At 39.1% G+C, this 20,442-nt stretch overlaps 1 protein-coding gene across 4 annotated transcripts in view; it reads right to left on the minus strand.

The window, feature by feature from the left end:
• Positions 1-20,442, minus strand: part of tspoap1 (TSPO associated protein 1) — a 77,865-nt gene that overhangs the window by 23,662 nt on the left and 33,761 nt on the right. For all 4 annotated transcript variants that reach the window (XM_086309741.1, XM_086309743.1, XM_086309742.1 and 1 more), the window contains 11 exons: positions 17,389-17,496; positions 17,014-17,142; positions 14,302-14,478; positions 13,308-13,490; positions 7,269-7,433; positions 1,888-1,971; positions 1,657-1,746; positions 1,405-1,527; positions 1,214-1,318; positions 927-977; positions 131-163 (listed from right to left, as the gene is read on the minus strand). In XM_086309741.1, coding sequence (XP_086165867.1) covers positions 131-163; positions 927-977; positions 1,214-1,318; positions 1,405-1,527; positions 1,657-1,746; positions 1,888-1,971; positions 7,269-7,433; positions 13,308-13,490; positions 14,302-14,478; positions 17,014-17,142; positions 17,389-17,496 — 1,248 coding nt within the window. The remainder of the gene's footprint in view (positions 1-130; positions 164-926; positions 978-1,213; positions 1,319-1,404; positions 1,528-1,656; positions 1,747-1,887; positions 1,972-7,268; positions 7,434-13,307; positions 13,491-14,301; positions 14,479-17,013; positions 17,143-17,388; positions 17,497-20,442) is intronic.

Here is a 20,442-nt window from a genome sequence, read left to right on the forward strand (position 1 = left end):
ACATGGGCTCTTGGGAGGGAAAGAGACTTTCTCCTGTGATGCTTTGGTTTAAATACAGACAGAAAGTGAGAGAAACACAGCCAAGAGGAAGGAAACTAGGCATTTTGAAAACAGAGCAACTATACTCTACCAGCTCTCTCCGCAACACGAGCTGAGTCAACTCCTAAAATAAAATACACACTGCTTTAAGTAACAAACTCTCGCAGCAAAATGAACCGTGAGAAATAAGGAACACAGACAACAGGAATGTAAAGTCATCAACTGTGGATGATGACATTTTTGATTTTTTCCCTCCTTTTTTAGTTTCTTTTTTTTTAATGTTCAGCATCAGCAGCCAATCAGAGGCAGGGGGATTTCAACTGTCATCTGCTATCTGGATTCATTTTGAATTCTTACGCTGACACAGAGAGCAAGCACAAACGTCACAAAGCAGCAGAAGAGCCATCTGTTCAAACGGTTTTCAGGCCTACTAGAGCTACAAAAATATAAGTACTTTCTGCCACAGCTTCTCAGCCAGGTGTTTAGATAAGAATAAAGATTCCAGTAAATTATAATTCCAGGCTTCTTTAGAAGAATGAATCGTCTTTTGACCTACTAAAAAAAGAATGAAATGTCTTTAAACCTACTAAAAACCTGGTGAGAATTTTGCTCTGTTTTAAAAGACAGAAACACTTTATTCAGTGAATTTAAGCTGAAAGGAATACATTAGTGTATGTCACATAGAGACATTTTTTCTTGTTACTCTTTAATGCTTCACTCTTTTGTGGGACACTGCCAGCTTTGGATTTGATCCTAAGTCCTCCTAAATGCTTGAAAGCACCTCAGGGCTATGCAGTCTGGCAGTACAAAAGCGTGGTCTGGCACAGAGTTGTTTTACTTGCTTTTGTGCTTCCCCGTGCAGACATAATAGTGTCACATACACTCACCTCCAGCATCTGAACCACTCCTTCATGCTCCCTCTTGGCGAATAACTGAGCCTGATGATTAAAAAAAACATTCAATTCACGGTAAACTTTCATCATAAAATTCACTTTCACAGCATAGCAAGCAGCACTGATAAAATTCTTTATTGGTGCCCAAAGGTTGCCCCCTGCTGGACAAAGTGCCCCATTTTTCTTAACTACACTGAAAGTAACCCACAGGCTATGAGAGCATGACTTTAGCAAGATCGAAACCAAAAAAAACCCCCAAAACTCAAGGCTGTATTTCTTACCCGCTGTAACCTTTTGATTTCATCCTGTTTGAACTTAAGGATAGCCAGTGCTTGCTCATGTTCCAATTCCAGCTGCTGCCTTCGCTCGGCGACCTCTCGCATATGCTGTTCAGAAGGAAAAGAGTTTATCAGCAGGGACACTAAGGAGCAAAACTGACAATAGCGCACCAAGCATCTGACTCAGATAGTACCTTTAGGACCTGCTCTAGGTTCTCCAGTTTGGCACGGAGTCTCTGGTTCTCCTCGAGAACTGAATTGCGTTGAGCGGTCACTTCAGAGAGATCTTCCCTCAGCTCCTCATTCTCAGCCCGAGTCTGGGAAATAGCAGCAGGTTATCCCATCATAGCATTAAGATTGGTTATCACAACTGTCAGTGATGATGACCAAAAACATGATTTTTATACACAAAATAAAACCTATATATCTCGAGCAGCGTCACCGACCTGGTCGAGCAGCTGTGCCTTCCTCCTGAGGAGATCTGCCTCCTCCTTTAGTTGCTCATTTTTGCCTCGCTCATCCTCAAGCTGGCTCTCCTGTTCCAGAAAAACACAAAACCACACTCATACAAACATGCGGAAATCCACGTCTACCCCTCTGCTGTCATTATGTCCATCGCAGCTGTGCTTTAAAGAGAGTATGACAGAAGGAAACAATGGAGCACAAGGTTCACTTACCAAATCCAGACATCTCTTCTGTCGCTTCTTTACTTCATGCTCAAGATTTTCACATTCTTTTCTTTTCTTGCTCAGTTCACTTTCCTGAAACAAGAGAAAAAACAAGGATAGTTACACTTAATCTTTAATTTGGAAACTCAGGTCAGGCTTTAAACTAAAACTCTCAAAATGCACATAATATATCATACAAAAACATAACAATAAATAGGAATCATTTGCATCATGTACATTTTGCAAAATGGGATACAATCCTTGCAGTTTCCATAGTGACCTCTGACAGGACAGCAATGAGGCATTACAAAGCTTAGCATCCTTTAATTATTCTAAATGCAGCTTACATGCAGGAGCAGCATAGGAGAAATCAGCTTATTTCACTGTGGCTCCAGGACCTCAATCAAGCATTACCCCTGTGTTTGTGATGTGGGAGCTACAGGACAGAGGCTAATTGCAGACCACCAGCAGCTGACTGGAAGAGACACTGTACTCTCACCAGGGATGACACAGCAAGACAATAAAGATAATTAAACTACAACCTGTGCTCTGATTTTCTTGATTGTGTTTGAGTTGCGTTCTTTTGAAGGCCTGATTAACAGTCACATTACAGCTGGGAAGCTAAACTACCACATCTGATTGTACTGTGTGGAATTCAAATACAACATGGTCACATTACAAAAACATTTCTCACTGAGCTTCATTGTCACACTAAATGTCTTGTCTCCATGGTGAAGACTACCGCAGGTATCCTTTGATTCACACTTTTGTTCCTTTGTAACTTCCATTAGAATATTTAAAACAGCTATGCCACACATTATAAATATGAAGAAAACAAGACTTTTATTTTGAAAAACAGATGCAACAATGTGACAAGGAGGGGAATTTATTCTTCAGCACGGGGTCCTTTTTCACTCTAAAAATAATGATATTAGCAAGATCATCCTTTCAGAGAATGTTACCTGATCAAAACAGATTAAGTTGCCTGTGTCACTCTGTTAAACTAGAAAGATCACAAAAATTCTTTCCTGTGCAGAGGTCACTTCATCTAAAGTTCAAGGATCAATTTGACAATAAGGGGGAAGAAAATAAAGTTTTGTAAAACATGGACCCAACATCTATCTTATTTCACTGTTAATTATCTTATTAGGATAACACAACTCATAACATAATATGATACTTATTGCTTTTTTTGTACAGTCCCAATCAAAAGTTTAAGACCAGTTGAAAAATGGCAAAATAAAATCATATTTTGCATGGTTGCATCTTAACAATGTTCAAAGTAGGGCTTCAACATGCAACAAGAAGAAATGGGAGTGAGAGAAAACATTTTTTGAGCATGCAATTTATTGAATGAAACTGGCTGTTTTACAGCTGATCAAAAGTTTCCCATATGGAAAAGATATATATAAATCTTATAAAGTTTGTATCTGTCTTGTGTGAAACTTGTATGAAAAGCATACAAGAGTGAAAACAGATAAAGATCTGTGATGGCCAAACCCGTGGCCACACTCTAAAGTCGGTAACTTTTGTATTTTCATTCTTCATTTGAACATAGTAATATATTTTAGTTGCCAATAACTTTATTGATTGGTTTGGATACATTGGTTCTATTTGTAAGCACGCACATTTAGTTTACTTATGTATTCATACTACTTCATTTCTTTGCTTTCTGACTAACCTTTGTCTTTTTATTTCTTACCTGCCATCATCCCTGGGAGTTGCTGGACAAAAGATGGTAGCCAGGGTTTGAAACCATTAAATATGAAGGAAGATAATTGGACTACACCACCACTTCCTGCTGAAGGGGGGAATGTGTTTTCTTTACTTTAAAAACAAAGTATTTGTATTTAATTAAATATTTAGGGTTTAATGGGGTTTTTTGATTTTCTTCTTTAGTGTTTAGTTTATTAACAAACTAGATTGTACTGCATTGTTTGTGATTTATGATTGTGTTTGTTTGTTACCCCCTCATGTGTCACAATGGTCTGATCAGCCATTATATATACCCTTGTATGTCATTTCATGTTTAGGTCAATTATGTATGTTTGAGCAGTCATTTGGTCTGTTAAGTTTGCAGTTGTTGCTGGAGTTCAGTTTTGTTTCTTTGACCTCTTTTATGAGCTCAACATTTATTACTCTTGTGAATATAATTTTTGGGGGTTAAATAAATGGAAACTATATTTTTCTAATAATTCCTGGGACTCCTGTTTTTCAACTCAGTCCATCACAAGATCCCTTGAAAAATTATATAAATGAAACTTGTATGTTTTGGATACTTACTAAAACAATATATGAAAGTGATGAGAAAGTGGCCACTTTCATGAGTAAATCATATAAGTTTTTACTATTTCTTTTCCATATGGGTTAGGACCACATGCCTAATCTGTGCAAAAATGTGGATTCATTGTCATTTTCTGTCAGGTAGTCACGTCAGGTAGTCACACGTTCAAAAAGCCTTTCCCTTTTTGAACGTGGTCAGGTTGTTGAACTGTATAAGTAGGGTCTCTCGCAGCGCGCCATTGCTGCTGAGGTGAGATGCAGTAAGACAGTCATTTGGAATTTCTTAAATGATCCTGAGGGTTATGGAACAAAAAAGTAAAGTGGAAGACCCCAAAAAATTTCAACAGCACTGAGCAAGAGGATCCAATTGCCTGTCTGTCAAGACACTGGACAATCCTCGACCCAAATTAAGGCTGTTACTGGTGCCGACTGCAGCCCTGCAACCATCAGATGGCATCTAAGTCTGAATGGCTTCAAAAACAAAAAATATCTTCAAAGGCCTTGTCTTCTTGAATGGCACAGAACAGTTTGGAAGAGGAATTATCAATGAAATCTGAGTTTCTGTCACATCAGCCTCCTAAGACAGTCTCCAAGAAAAGAAAGGCTTGTTTGCTCTATGGCACACAACTGCAATGTTTAAACTTTGCTAAACAACACGAAAAGAAGTCCGGTGAAACCTGGAAGCACCTCCTTGGTTCAGCTGAGACTAAGATGAAATTGTTCGAGTCAGGACAAACACAGTGAATGCACAGTCCTGCCATTAACACTCTGAGATGAGTGTGCAATAACAGTTGAGCTGAATGTAAACATTATAGCCAAATGTTGGCTGACAAAGATGACTCTTTGTCATCCTCAGTCTTCTGGCTGAGGAGGAATAGTCCAGGCTGATAATCACACGAGGCTTCCCAAAGAAGAAAAGAGTGAAAACCATCACAGGGACAGGAATGTTACCCAACTTTAAACCAATAGCTTATCAATGACATATTTTCAAAAAGGTAGCAGATAGCAGGTTTAAAAATGTTCTCTGATGAATGGCAGAACAATCCATGCAGCACTTAAGGAATGTTGGTATACTGACATATTAAAAGGTAAAGTGAAGTAAAGTTTGTCACTTGTGTGAACACGTGACACATGCACAAGTGACCTCCACAAACAAAACAAACAATCACACATGTCATGTAATCATATCTTGTGGGGACATCTAATTGACATAATGCTTTCCCTAGCCACTTACCCTTACCATAACCATAACCCACTTGTAACCCTGTCACTAAAACCACATTTTGAGTCTCAAAAATGCCTTCAGACTTGAGGGGACTGGAATTTTGGTCTCCATAAGGGCTGTTCGTCCCCACAAATATAACACACACACACACACACACACACACACACACTTGAATAGCAATACAATACATCACCACCAAAGTCAGTACAATAAAACCAATCATAAAAAAACAACATAAACCAGAGAGTAAAAGAGCTTACAGCCCAGGTATTTACCTTCTAAACAAATAAAGATATCTGCACCAGTAATTGACACAGAAGATGATGATGATGATAATGAAGGAAATTCAGCATTTAAGGAGGACCTACGGCCAATGTGTTATTAATTGTATGCAAATACTTCATAGTCAAACAGGATCTACAGGCCTGCAGGCTAAAGATTAAATTCTCTTTAAAACAAAATCTGCTACCATCCAAGCAGGCCTGTGTGTTCTTCTTAATGCACAGTAGTGCACTTATGACAGTGCTACATTAGCATGCCAACATGCACTCAATGACAGTGCTAGTGCTAGCATGCTAACATTTGCACTAAACACAAAGAACAGCTCAGCCTGAGAGTACTGCCATCTGTTTTGGCGATATTTGGTGACAAATCAAAGCATTAAGCAAATTAAGATTATGACTTAATGATGAAGCTAGATGAAAACAAACTAAGGAATTCATTCTCTGGACAAGATCAATATCAATGGAAAATTCCAAAGCACTCCTTTCCATATCTGTCGAGATATTTCAGTCTGGACTAAAGCAGTGATCTGACTGTTGTCACTAGTAAAGCTAAAAATATTACCTGCATGGTGATCACCTTCTGATCAATCTCAGTGTTTACTCTGCTGTTATGATATATTCCACTGCCAAGATACCACTTCCTCCTTGGACTAATAGTCACTTTATGAAGAAACTAGTTATGTATGGGGTAAGGCTTCACCAGCTATTTGTCAAACAAAACACTGTGGAGAAAACGAGTGAACTGAACTCAACTCAGCCAAGTTGCACTTTACTTACATATATGAATTTAAAAGAATTTAATCAATGGACAAAAAAGATTTGTGTCATCAATTCAGTTTCCATCCAAATGTGATTTGTTTTGTGAGGCAAATCTTGACCACTGACCAACAGAATATAATCAGTTTATTGTTGAATTAAAGTAAATGTTTGTGTCAAAGGTAATGAAATTGCCTTCAGCTGTTCCTGATATATCACATGTAACTTATCTGATGTTTTTTGTCCAATATGTTGCATTTTTTATTCTGAGAAAAAATGCAGAGCTGAAGGAAATAAGGTCTATTTATGCTTTGTATCCTACTTGAAGCATCAGAAAGGGTGATGTGCTACTTTTCCAAAGGACAAGATCAAAATAATCCCAGCATTACATAACAAATCTGACTGTAAATTTTCCTTCAGTGGAAGTCAGCTCAGTCACAGCACTGATATCCTTGCTTCAGTTTCAAATAAAAATACAAACATAGAACCCTCCCTATAATTACACTCAATATGTAGATTTAGCCAAAGGGAGGTGTGTAAGAATGACTTTGGAGACAGGGAATGACTTGAAAGCCATTCAGGTGACATCTAATAACAGTCTGTATTACTAACTCTTAAATATCAGCAAGCAGCTCTATTATGCACATAGCATTTGAACATGATGAATATTTAGCAGGTTATTAAATACAAACTGCTTTGTTAAGATTTCCCATCTTCATTAAGACAGTAAACTGACATTTGCAACAGAAAAGGCTTGCTGGTGGAGTAAAGTGTCCCTTAATTTACAGTGTAATGATTGGTCTGAGAAAAGGGAAATGAAAACTACAGTCCTCTTCACTTACCAGAAACTGTAGATGCTGCTTCTCTGTGTTTTCCTCCTTATGGGAGGGGGGCGGGCTAAGGCCCAGTATGGGCGTCACTCGCAGCCCCGACTCCTCTTCTCCGGGAGCTCTCTCAGACCTGGATGGAGCTTCATCTAATACCACACACGGGGTCTCTCCTACAACCTGAGAGACAGGAGGAATCATTCACTTTACATGTAAAAGTAAAAAAATAGAAAAAGAAGAAGAAAAAATACAGTTCTGACACAGCTACAGAATGGGGAGCAAATGTATAACTGTCAACTGTTAAGTAACCTTTACACTCGCATCCCCCACTGTGAAACAGGGATTATTAACAAGCCTCCTTCCCAGTGTTCCATCTACAATCAATGAGTAATCCAGGGGGATTCCCTCTGGCTTCCAACAAGACTAGAACACACTAGCGGGAAGGCTGTCCTATCTAATTAGGCTGCGTGCAATGACTGGACTGTTTCACAGCAGGTTACACTTCTGAAACAGTCACATATTTATCCTCATACACTGTATGATCCTTCTAATGAATATCCAGGTGGGGGGGACAGGCTAACACTGGTTAAAGGTTAAGAGTTGGGAATCAGTATCTAATTTTAGAGCAAACCTACTTATGCCTAGAGAACTGTGCTAGTGTAGCCAAGGCCAGGACCCAATAACAGGATCAAAGGCGCTCTGCCACGTGCAGCAAAAGGGATCTCTCCTTTACAATCTCTTTGCTTTTACACTGGAAGACTATTACTATAGACATTAGACGCACCAGTTTAAGATAGGATTCACCTGGGGATCAGCAGACTACTTCAGGAATTCATATGCTGTATGAAAAACATTTACAGCCACAAAAAACAGTAAGATCTATACCATATATCTCTCTCTCTCTTTATATATATATATATGTGTGTGTGTGTGTGTGTGTGTGTGTGTGTGTGTGTAAGATTCTGTTTGAAAAAAAGTGTTTTTGCTTTTGATTTGTGCAAAGTTTGCATCAGCTGTCTCTAGAGAAGAATGATGTGGTAGTATATTCACAAGATGAAGATGCTCTTGGACCTTATTATGTTAAGAAACTATTCAAATGAGATAAGGGTGACTCTTGCCCACAACCGCTGCATACGATAACAAAGAAAGTGAGCTAAAACTGAAACCAAATGATCTCCAGACTCGTCCATCATGAACAGAAGCGTTCCTGTTGTAGTTTCACTAAGAACTATGACAAGATTATGATAGGACCTTCGCCTTGAATGACTAGAAGTATTGTCTTCTGGCAGCTGTATGCAGTCAACATTATTTTTAGAAAACACAAGCTGTCACTAAAAACAACATGCCAGTAACGGAATAAGTGTTCTAAACTGGAGACAGCTCTTTTTTGTATAAAGCAGCTGATTCTCTCTACTGGATACTAGACATCAAGATACTCATTTCACAGCATCAACACCATCATCTGCAGCATGAAAATAGCATTCTGACACCACACTATTAGTTTCCCCCACCTTTTATTTTTTTTTAAAGAAGCCGTTCAGGCTGCACGGTGGATACAGACTATGGGGTTCAAAAGTCATTGTGACAGAATCTAATCAGTGGCATGCCTGTGAAGTTAAGCAAAGCCACCCCTGGTTTATCTGTTGGATACAAGGCCAGATGGTGTTAGTAGTGGTGACGAAAGGCCAGCAGGAGGCACTAAATCCATTGGCCCCCGGTCAAAAAAAGTGCCCAGGAAAGAGGGCTTTAAATAGGCTCGCTGCTGTTTTTTGTTCGCCTTGTTCCTTTTGGTGGTCATTTAACATCCCATCATGACCCTCTCAAGTGAGGACAGGCTAGATGATCCCATCATCCTGGCAAAATTCCCATCTTTGTAACTGGTCTGACATAATTAAACTAGTCAGTCTTCTTGTCATTTGTAATTAGCTTGCAGGAGTACACGCCCATTCAGTGGGTTGGCTTAATAAGTGTGTGGAGTTTCTGCTACAACCTGGCAGCCATACAGCATGGTGGGTGAGGTACACTCTAACTCTTCTATCAACTTTTTTTTAACATAATAGTCCACTTGTGCTTGCATGCTACATACCTGAACTCTACTCTTTCATTATTAAACAACACACTTTATCAAAAGTAGTGACTGTGTTTGCGGTGTTTTCATGAAAAAAATGTTGTTTACAGTGATAAATCAGGAGGTTTACATTATTTTTAAAATACAGGTCAAGCTCCCTAAAAGAGCAAGCCTTTATCTAAAGAGATGATGGTTCAAAGCAAATATAATAAGAGTTCATGCGATGTGTGATATAATTCTGACATGGTTTTGGCGAATGAGCACAGAGAGGCGAATATTACATAATGCCACATTTATGCACTGTTGTGGGGAATAAAGCGGCTGTCAGACTGACAGAGAGCATTAGAGCACAGCTTAGGATATTATGAATCATTTCAAAGGTTTATATGCCAACACACTAACCTAACAAAACTTACTATGACCTAACAGGCTGTTCTTGTTTTAGAGATTTTGCTTAGATATGGTGTTGAGTTTCGGTCTCTATTATACAGACAATTAAGAGGATAGGTCAACTCAGCCCAGGGAGTCTTTGCATCTTGGCCTATATACAGCAGCAAAACTATAACTTAATTAGAGACAAACCCTAGACATTAATGCTCTCTTTACTGTGTTATTGTGGGGTTTTTCCCATATGATGATGATGATTATGAAATGCTTTGTCAGAGGCAGGCGGTACCCACGCAACAGTATTAATTATACCTGGTAAGTATTACATAACAGGTGTTCTAGCCCTTTATTCCAATTAAATACATGAGAATTCTCACTTGTTTAACTGAGAAACACTGAATTTAGTTTGAAAAAATATCAAAAGTAAATCCTGCAACAAAAAACAAAAATAAAAAACCCCTCTGAGCATCGTATTTACTTAAACAAGTGAAGGAAAGAATCGTCAGTTTTTTCAATCCAACCACCTAAGCGAAGAAATGCTACTTATCTTAAGCCACTTTTATTTATTTAAATTTATGGCTGGATATTTCATTGAGAGACAGAGTAAATCAAATCAGGGCATGATGTGAGTTACCTATAGGAAATTTCTCTCTAGAGGGTTTTTTAACACATCTGCAAGAAATTATATCAAATACATGGCTTGGAGTTTCTGGGTGACAAACTAGTCCAATTTTAAGATGCAGTGGTTTGCATCTGCCCAATTTAAATTTGAAAAGTAAAAACTTTGGGTAGTTATGTCCCACATTTAGTGAGCACACATTATCTCTGCTGCAAGTAGTCATATCAGCTATCCGCAATAAAACGCTGATGTTACACATTCTCTGTTTTTATCTGAGCCAGTTGGGAAAACAAACTCAATATAACACAGACTAGCAGATCATAAATGGTCATATGCTCTAGTAAAATCATCCTTTGATAATGTCTACAATTTCAGGGGTCCGACTCTCTGTGAAAAGTCTAATTAAATATGAGATCAATAATCCAAGCGGACTGAACTTCAGTTTAGAATAAGGAGCTTCCATATTTGTAGAAAGAAGATATTAGAAAATATCCAGATCCAAGTCAGGAGTTTTTTGTTACTTCAAGACAGTGGTTAAATTACTTCTCTTTAACAGCCACAGGCTGTGAACATCAGTTAGACTAATACTCCAACCTCTGTCATCTACAGATTTCAACTGGATGCTTGATAATTTAGTTATTTAGAAACTTTTAAGTTGAATCCTTCTGGATAACACATGGAAATAGCTATGCAGTGAGCCTGAGAGGTTGAATGTATCATTAATCAAGCACAATGCAACCTTATCCTTTCTCTTTTCATCAGTAATGTCAAAAAAAGATTTTGAATTCCATCTACCATTTTTAATACATTCAAGGCCAAGCTTACATGCAACATAGATGTATAACTGATCAAGCGCTTGTCAAGTGGTAGTGTTTGTCTGACCCTGCAGAAATCAGAAACACTGTCTTATCCAACTGCACATTCAAACTGAGGTGAATCAAGTAATGACTGTTTAAATAAAAAAAGAGTCCCTAAATAAAGTCAAGAACGAAAATTAAATTAGTTAAGTAAATACTCAAATCCTACAGGATGTGTAAACACAGTCATGTAAGTCATTTACCAATAAATGACCTGATGAAGGAAGCAGGCGCACCTAGCGTCTGTTTTATGCTGAGACTACAGCATGTTTGCCTCTTGTGTTTGTATCAGACCAGGCCCTAGCTCAGACAGCCCACCTCTCCTCACACCCTGCCTCACATGATGAGGTATGGACACTTCACACTGATGTGGTCCATGTATATTAAAGTACACCCTGGGGCCATGCGTACTAAAGCAGGGTCAGATCACATTCAGCAGGCCCTGAATGCCATAAGCACATTGGTGTAATCCCTGCCGACTACTGAAACGGGTAACTGGATCACTTCTTTTAAAAGCACCTTAATGGATTGGCCTGGCCGTTGATTTTCTTTTTTAATACGGAACATATCGATGTCCACCAATCAAACGCTGCAGCACCATGTCACTAAGTCTGTCTGTCTAAATTCTACATCTGGAAGCTGTGAATATGACTGTTACAAAACTGGGTTGACAGGCTGCCCTTGACTAGGCCTCACGCTTGCTCCGTCTTTCTGCACTGTAAGAAAGTGGCAGTCCATCATAGACAAGGGTGGGATTTAGGACAGGATTTACTGAAATTAATATTTAAAAAAAAAAAGCAAAAAATAAAAGCTATAAGTCCTTAAAGACAAATGCCTTTAGATACAACTCAAGTCGGAATAGTAAGATGGGGCATGTAACAGCATAAGCAGCTGATTTTAATATCTAACGCAAATGAAACACCAGCTGCCTCGAGCCAGTTCTCTCACCCTCCCAATATGTCATGACACTGACTCATTTTCAGTGTCAAGTCTCAACTTTGAGTCCTGCACGGCTTCAAGCGCACACACATACATATGAAGTTAGCCCAGAAGCACTACAAGAGACAGACCTTACTAAGTCCCAGAGACAGCAAAACTCACAAGATGACCTACCCCTTTCGTGTGATCTGTGGCAACGTCAAGGGTTCCTTTGGCCTGCTAGTTATCCAGAGCAGGGCGAGATAGAAAAGTCTTTACTGCGGCTGGAGTCTTACCTACCACCCAAAACCCTCTCACCGCTGCCACAGCAACAGCGAGCGGATTACTGGACTGTACCATTCTGTTGTTAGAGGGGATTAGAGTTCACACAACATGGCCCCTTTCTGGGTGTGCGTGTGCCACTGGCAGTGCGTGTTTGCGTCCCACAAATGAGAGATTACCACAATCGGCATTCTCATTTGAGCTCCACAGGCAGAGAATTTACTTCACTCCACAGGCAGTGAAAAATTTTACAAAAAATAAAGAAACATTATTAGATGTATGCATTTAAATGACATGGATAGGATGCAACTGTACCTCTAAAATTGACCAGAGCAATGACATTTTTCTCTGTTACAGATGTTAAGCGATAAAGAATGAATTTTACCATTACAATAATCCACATGCTGCATTAAGAAACCTTTTCCTATATCTAGATGATATGTGTATTTTTATACTTTCCAGCCAGTGACTAATATCCAGAGCATCCCTCCTCTGGAGTAGAGCTGTTTCTAAGAACTGAAAACAGCATTAAATGCACAGAAGATCAGAGTGTAGGACTTTTGTGTCTTTGATCAGGCCCAAGTTCAAGAGAGGGAATCATCTCATTATGGCCTGTGACAGATTAGTATAAAGTCCAACAACAAGCCATTATATAACACTGGAAAACATCCATGACAACATAAACAAACCCTGAGTTTCGGGACTCACAGCGTTATGTTTTACATTCCTATAATTCCAACTACACTCTGAGACCATAAATGTTTCTAGATTTAACTACATGATGGGGCCTGTTTGTAATAGCTAATTTTATCTCACTTTTAATGTGCATAAACAGAGTTCACTTGCCTTTTTAAAGCTGATTAAGACCAACAGGGGTCAGTGCAGAGTCTGAATGGTTTCTGGTGTGATGAAAATGACTTTACCTTATTTCGCCCTTCCTCCTTCACATTTTCCCCACTCTTCTCTGCAGCATCGTGGTCAGGAATATGGTCATGCTGCTTTCTGGATGATGTGACCGACACTTGCCTTTGCAGCCGCAGCACCTCCTTCTGAGACTCCCTAAAAAGCTTCTCAAATTCCCCTCTACCAGATGGAATAGGGGAGCCCTGCATACACACACACACACACACACACACACACACACACACACACATATATATATATATACATATATATATATATATATACATATATATATATATATATACATATATATATATATATATACATATATATATATATATACATACATACATATATATATATATATATATATATATATATATATATATATATATATATATATATATATATATATATATACATACACACACACACATATACATATATATATATGTGTGTGTGTATGTGTGTGTGTGTGTGTACATCCATTAAACACAGCCACAAGACAACAGTTTCAGTTTAGCACATTATTGTTGTTTGTGTTGTTTTCAAACTGCATCCTGCAGGTACTAAATATTAAATTAAAGAATAAAAGAATATGGATGTTCCACTACAGTTTCCGATAAACACAAGAGTCAGCACATTTTTATTATGTCAATGTACAGCTAACCCTGCAACATCCAGTATTATGAAACCCAACAGATGTTCACACTCAAGAGAATAAGCTTTTAAGTCACTGGTAATTAAGAACAGCCTATTCCTGCAATGTCATCTATCTAGACATCAGCAGTGACGCAGCCTTTGCAACAGGGGCTTAAGAGGAGGTTAGGATGAGCAGTACCCATGCTGTCCAGCAGAGAGCAGGCTTGTGGCAGTGGTGACAATGAGGTTGGTAGATGGAATACTGCTTAAAACTTTAAATCAGCTTTCAGCTGAGAAATTGAGGCCAAATTAGTGCCCACATTTCAATCTAGGCTGGATGAATTTACTCAGCAGGAGATGAGTTATAAATACCTTAGTGATACCCAGCCGAGCCTCCAGCTCTCTGCATTCCTGCTGCAGGGCAGCAATTTCCTTGTCTTTAGAGAGCAGTACATCGGCATGCTGGGCCAGGTCCCGAGCTCGCTGACGGGCAAATGCCCTCTTGTACTGTTCAACTGACCCAGGTCTCATCAAAGATGGGGAATTGACCTGCAAAGAAAATACATATTCATCAGCAGAAACATTGGAATACAGTCCTGAAGACACATGAGATATGAGTGGAAACTAAGGGGATCAACAGTTGTAAAAAGAACTGGATTCAGCAGAATACTTTTAAACTTTCCAAGTCTCATTCTGGTCTGCAGGAATGCTCTTGTGGAATATTAGTACTGGCACTGGTAGCTCACTGATTAATCAATAGGCAAAGACCAGCAAAGGACAGCACCAAGCCAATCAGTTCCAGTGCAGTCTTTGTTGGTGTAGTTTTACCACAACTGATTTGTATCTTTCGGCATGGCTCTGCTCTGGAACTCTCCCACCCTTTGATGCACATACATAGAAAGTCAGGGAGCATGTCCTATATGTGATCTGCCATGTGGATGCATAAGAGAGTATCAGCTGACTTATCCAGTGATTTGAACTGGCACTGAGATGAGCTGATCTATCATGATTATGTCTGGCGTTGATGTCATGGGCTGTCTGACTATTCTAACTCTAACTCTGGATAATGGTGTGGTATGTAATTTAATAGATTCATCAACTAGAATGGCAGCTTCACTGATAATCTGTAATTCATACCAAGATCCTTGATTGTATTGTATTGTATCTTTAGTTTGAACATGTTAAAAAAGATTTTTTTAATAATCCCAGTAACACATCAAAGATATACAAATTTACAGATATATATACTTAAATAAACATACTTGTGCACCCACACACACTTATATATACATCCCTATTGTGAAAGTAGTGGGTGAGAGCACCCAATCAAAGCCCGACCTCCTCCCTGTACTTTGCAAAAACCATATTTTTGAACCGTTTTTTAAACTGAGTCATACTGGGACTTTGCTTCAGTTCTTTACTTAGTCTATTCCACAGCTTCACTCCACACACAGAGATGCAAAAACTTGCTAGTGTTGTACGGATGCAGGGATGTTTTAAATTTAATTCCCCCCCTCAAATTGTATCCCCCGTTCCCTTTTAGAAAACAATTTTAGAATATTGTCAGGAAGTAGGTTGTTTATAGCGTTATATATAATTTGCGCAGTGAGAAAATGAACCAGATCTGTGAATTTTAGTATTTTTAATTGTAAAAATAGTGGATTTGTATAATCTCTGTAACCAGTTTTATGGATTATCCATATGTTGCTTATCAAACATAGTGCTTTTTAATCATAAGTGAAATTTTCTAACTATAAAACAGTACTGAATAAACAGTGTAGGTGCCAATGATGACTATGTATAAGATGGTTTCAGTGTCTAATGTCTGTTATGTTAAAAAATCACTAAACAGAGAACAGGCATCTAAAGCTACTGCTGTATATCATAAGGAAGCAAAGGGCATACAGATATACATTTTTCTGATGCTGTATATTTCCCCTATTTCCTACCTGTGGGACTATTAAAGGTTTTCTTATCTTATCTTATCTTATCTTATCTTAAAGGCCGGTCCATGAAAATATTGTCGGACATAAACCAGTCCATGGTGCAAAAAAGGTTGGGGACCACTGGTATAGATGATATCTAACTAACAACCAGTACTTGTCCATCTGACAGTGCAGCTACTATCTGATGACAGCTCACTAAAAAGGCTTTTCATTAGACCAACTCATACAGTCCACAACAGGCACTGATCACCTATTACAATAGGAATATAATATAATATAATAGGATTACTTAGCAGAAGAAGTGCTATCTCTTATCCTGCAAACACTGCATCGTGAAGAAAAAGAGGAAGTCCATTGGACAGTGCAGTTCTCAGATTTACAGTATTCATGAGCTGTCTCATTAGCAATAACAATGCATGGCCAGAAGGATTTAGTATTTGACAACTGTGTTTAGTTTCTGCAGTCTTTTGCTAGATCTCTTTAATAAAAGTGTATATTACATCTTATGGAACTTCTTTGTTTGAAAACGTTTTCTTTTGTATCTCATTTCTATGCATTACAATATTTGGTGTACAAGGCTGCTTTTATTCATGTAAGAAAAGAAGATCACACACTGCACAACTCAAATTTTTACATATTTAATAAATAGTGTGTGAGGTGTTAATTCATTTTGTCATGTTTTCTTGTGTTGAGAATTTTTTTTTTGTACCCTTTTATTCACATGCTCTGTGACTCTGTTTCTATCTTGTTATCAGGCATTATGACAATGTGATTTGGACTGATAAGGAGTCACTTGCTGCATGTGTGTGGTAGTACAGCAGGTACAGCAGGTCTACTAATCAGAAGTATGGTGGTTTGATCTCTGGCTGCTCCAATCTGCATGCCTTGGGCAAAATACTAAATCTCAATTTACTCGTGTGAGTGTGTGAATGTTAGATAGAAAACACTTAAGCACTTAAGAAAAAGTGCTTGTATGAATTGGTGAATGAGGCATGTCGTATGTGTTCTCAGGTAGAGTAGAAATGCACTATATAAAAACCGTGTACATGTACCATTGGTTCAGAGTCACTGCAGCCACACTGTTGGGCGACTCAGTTCGCTGTGGGAATGTTTGAGCTATTTTATATGTGCTGCATACCACTTTGAGGTTGGCCTCCTGCAGTTTCCGAGCCCTCTCTTCCAACCTCTTTGCAAGAACAGCCAGCTCTGTGTTCTTTCTCCTCAGCCGCCTGACCTTCTCCTCAGTCTCTGGGGCACTGCTCTTCCGCTAAACAAAAAAGGGATGCAGCAAATGCTAACACAGCAGCGGCAAAAAAATAAATCACGCAGTTATTCAGAAAGGCTTAATAATGATTCAAATCTGCAAGTTGGAACTCAAACACCTGCATAAAATGACTGAAGAAAAGAAGCAAAGGGAGTTAGATCTTTTTGTTCACCGTCTGTGCACCTGGCCTACTTTCTTACAAAACCTTCACTCAAGTCTACACGCCCTCTGTTATATTTTTAGTCTTACCAGCAGACCATTCTCCTCCCTTAGTGTGGCACAAGTCTTCTCCAGCTCATCCAGGGCTCGCAGAAGTTCAGAATTCTGACGCACCAGGAACCCATAGTCAGTACCATTCTGGAAAAAACAAAATGACACCAAAAACAGATGCAGAGTTTACCATCTACTGCACAGCTGTTTGTTTTGTCTCCTTCAGTTAAAATGTGAAAATAAGGGATTGGTTTTCATTCTGGCTTAATCCATGTTTTATATCTAACATGCAGAAAACCTCCTCTGCTGTCAGCCACTGTTTACACAGCACTGTCTAATGGTGACTGACAGATGACATCTCACTGAAAAGGCTTTTCATTAGACCAACTCATTCAGTCCAGAACAGGCACTGATCACCTATTATAATAGACCAACTCGGCAGAAGAAGTGCTGTCTCCTATTCTGCAACACTGCATCATGAAGAAGAAGACAAAAATCTTGAGATAGCCTACAACCTTTTCCACCCGTCACATTCTCATATAACAACTTAGCTTCTTCCTTGAAATGCCCATTAAAAAAAACAAATACACAAATTAACTGATACTTTAACTCTCTTAAGCAATTTTTGATTTTAGCTGTCCCTCCTAATGACCCAAAGCCACTTTAGTGCTAAGCTCATCTTTGTTACAGAGATTTTTGCTAACTCTGAATTTTTATGTTTTGGGCTATAAGCCGCTACTTTTTGCACAAGCTTTGAACCCTGCGGCTTTTAGTCAGGTGCGTCTTTTCTATGGATCGTCCATGATTTTTGTGATATCGTAAGAGGATTTGTTTTGGTTGTTCTGCTGTTGTACAGCACTACGTTGCCTGGCGGAAGGGCATGTGATCAGACACACAAGAGTACAAGAGTGGTATGCTGGTCACATGTCCGTCCGTAGCGCGAAAGATAAACTTGATTAGCAAGAGCAAGAGGGGTATTACAGGAGCAAAGGAAGCTTTCATTCACAAACCCTCAGTATGGCAAACAAAAGAAATGCATATGATGCAGCTTTCAAATTAAAGGCAGTCGATTTGGCACTCAGCAAGGGAAATAGAGCTGCTGCACGTACCCTTGGTATAAACGAATCAATGGTGAGACGTTGGAGACGCCAGCGTGATGAACTGGCTCTGTGCAAAAAGACGAAAAAAGCTTTCACAGGAAATAAGAGCAGATGGCCCAAACTTGAAGACTGTATTGAAGACTGGGTGAACACACAGAGAGCAAATGGGCGAGGTGTTTCAACAGTGCAGATCCAACTAAAAGCCAAAACAGTCGCCAACAGTCGAAGATAGAAAATTTCAGAGGTAGTGCCGTTGACATTTGACCTGCCCCTCACTAGGACTGTTAACAAGCAAGGCGAATCAACCATCACGGTGAGAACCACTGGCCATGAGAGAATGAATTTCACTTGTGTGCTGGGCAGCACAGCATCAGGGTTTAAACTTCTGCCAATGGTGATCTTTAAGCGGATGACTATGCCAAGAGAAGAGATCCCAAGCGGCATCTCTGTTAAGGTCAACAAGAATGGGTGGATGGTGGAAAGCGTAATGAAGGAATGGCTGCAAGAGTGCTATGGAGAAGTGTGAAAACATCCACGATCACCAAAGGATTTCGAAGGGCTGGACTGCTGCGTGATGGAGAGGAGGACACTGCCACGGCCCTTCAGAGGGTGTTCGACTCTGACACTGACAACGAGGATTTCTTTGGTTTTGAAAGTGACAACGAAGGAGAGAAGCGGAGAGTGGATGATGAAGCCATCCTGAGCCTGTTCGTTTCCGACACTGGAGAAGAGGACTTTATGGATTTTAGTGCGCAGGAAGAAGAGAAAGATGGTGGTGAATGACTGACTTTTCTTCTTGTTAAAGCCGTGTTACTGCACCTGAGCCTAAAAGGTAGGCCAAATCTCTTTTTCTGGTGTGCTGTAGGTTATTGTTATACACTACATTTGTTCCTCGTTTATAAAGCCCAGTACATGTTTCATACTTGTAATTACCGTTACTTGTGCATATACGTAAAAAGTTATGCAAATATGTACCGGTAACTTGTTTTTCAAAATATTAATACAAGGGATGTGGTCCCAAACAGCCATCTCTTTCCTGACAATTCCCTTTGTGCATATTCTCTTACATATGGTAAGTAAACATTACCAAACATTACCAAACCTGCGGCTTTTAGTCAGGTGCGGCTAATGTATGTACAAAACAGGAGTTTCCCCTGATTTTAGCTTGTGCGGCTAATATTCAGGTGCGCTTTGTAGTCCAGGAAATACGGTACTAATTCTGCCACAACTTTTTATTTATTTGGTTATATTTTAACACAATTTATGCTGAGAAATTGTATTCTACAATCTGTCTATTTCCATAGTGTTTTCCCCCATTTTTTCTTTCTTTCTATAGAAGATGTTGGTTTCAAAATTACTTTAACAATAAATAAACCAAGTAAATGGGGTTCAGTTTTGTTTTTATTTCACAGTGTCTCAATTTTCTGAAATCAGGATGGCATGTCCCAGTCCTAATGTATATTTAATTGTTGTATTCAGGTGTTATATTTTAAGTGCACCATGAGGTTTATAAAGTGTAATTAGGTGCTGCAGTAATATTGCTGTGAGCTTGTGAGGGGCAGCTGAACAAATCAGCAGTCAATGTGGCAGAAAGTCAATGTGGTGATCAAGTCTGTCATGGGTGTTTAGCAGCCACATGGTTGAAGCCTGGAAGAGAGGAAAACCTCAGATTGGTTGTTCATCTAAATGGAAGTGATACCACCCTGCCTCTGTGCCAGAGATGCTCTAAATGAGCCCTGAGGCTCAGACGTAAAGGTTGAGATTAGAGCTGCTGCCCACAAATGCAATGATTGCATTTAGAGCAGATGAACAGATAGCTATAAACCCAACAAAAGCTCCATCCTTACTGTAATGCAGCACATTTACATAATCTGAGTTTGGCTGCTCACATATAAGGAAAAAGCAGTTATAACTGAGACAGATATTAGCCATGGAAGATCCCAAGCATATGCTAAACTAGTATGAAATAGTCTGCCCACGGTTACCCAATGAC

The sequence above is a fragment of the Aulonocara sp. 'chitande type north' Nkhata Bay genome, linkage group LG10 (genome assembly GCF_057382095.1).
Source record: "Aulonocara sp. 'chitande type north' Nkhata Bay isolate Kocher_YH1m ecotype deep benthic linkage group LG10, A_spYH_male_GT1.1, whole genome shotgun sequence".
Lineage (NCBI taxonomy): Eukaryota > Metazoa > Chordata > Actinopteri > Cichliformes > Cichlidae > Aulonocara > Aulonocara sp. 'chitande type north' Nkhata Bay.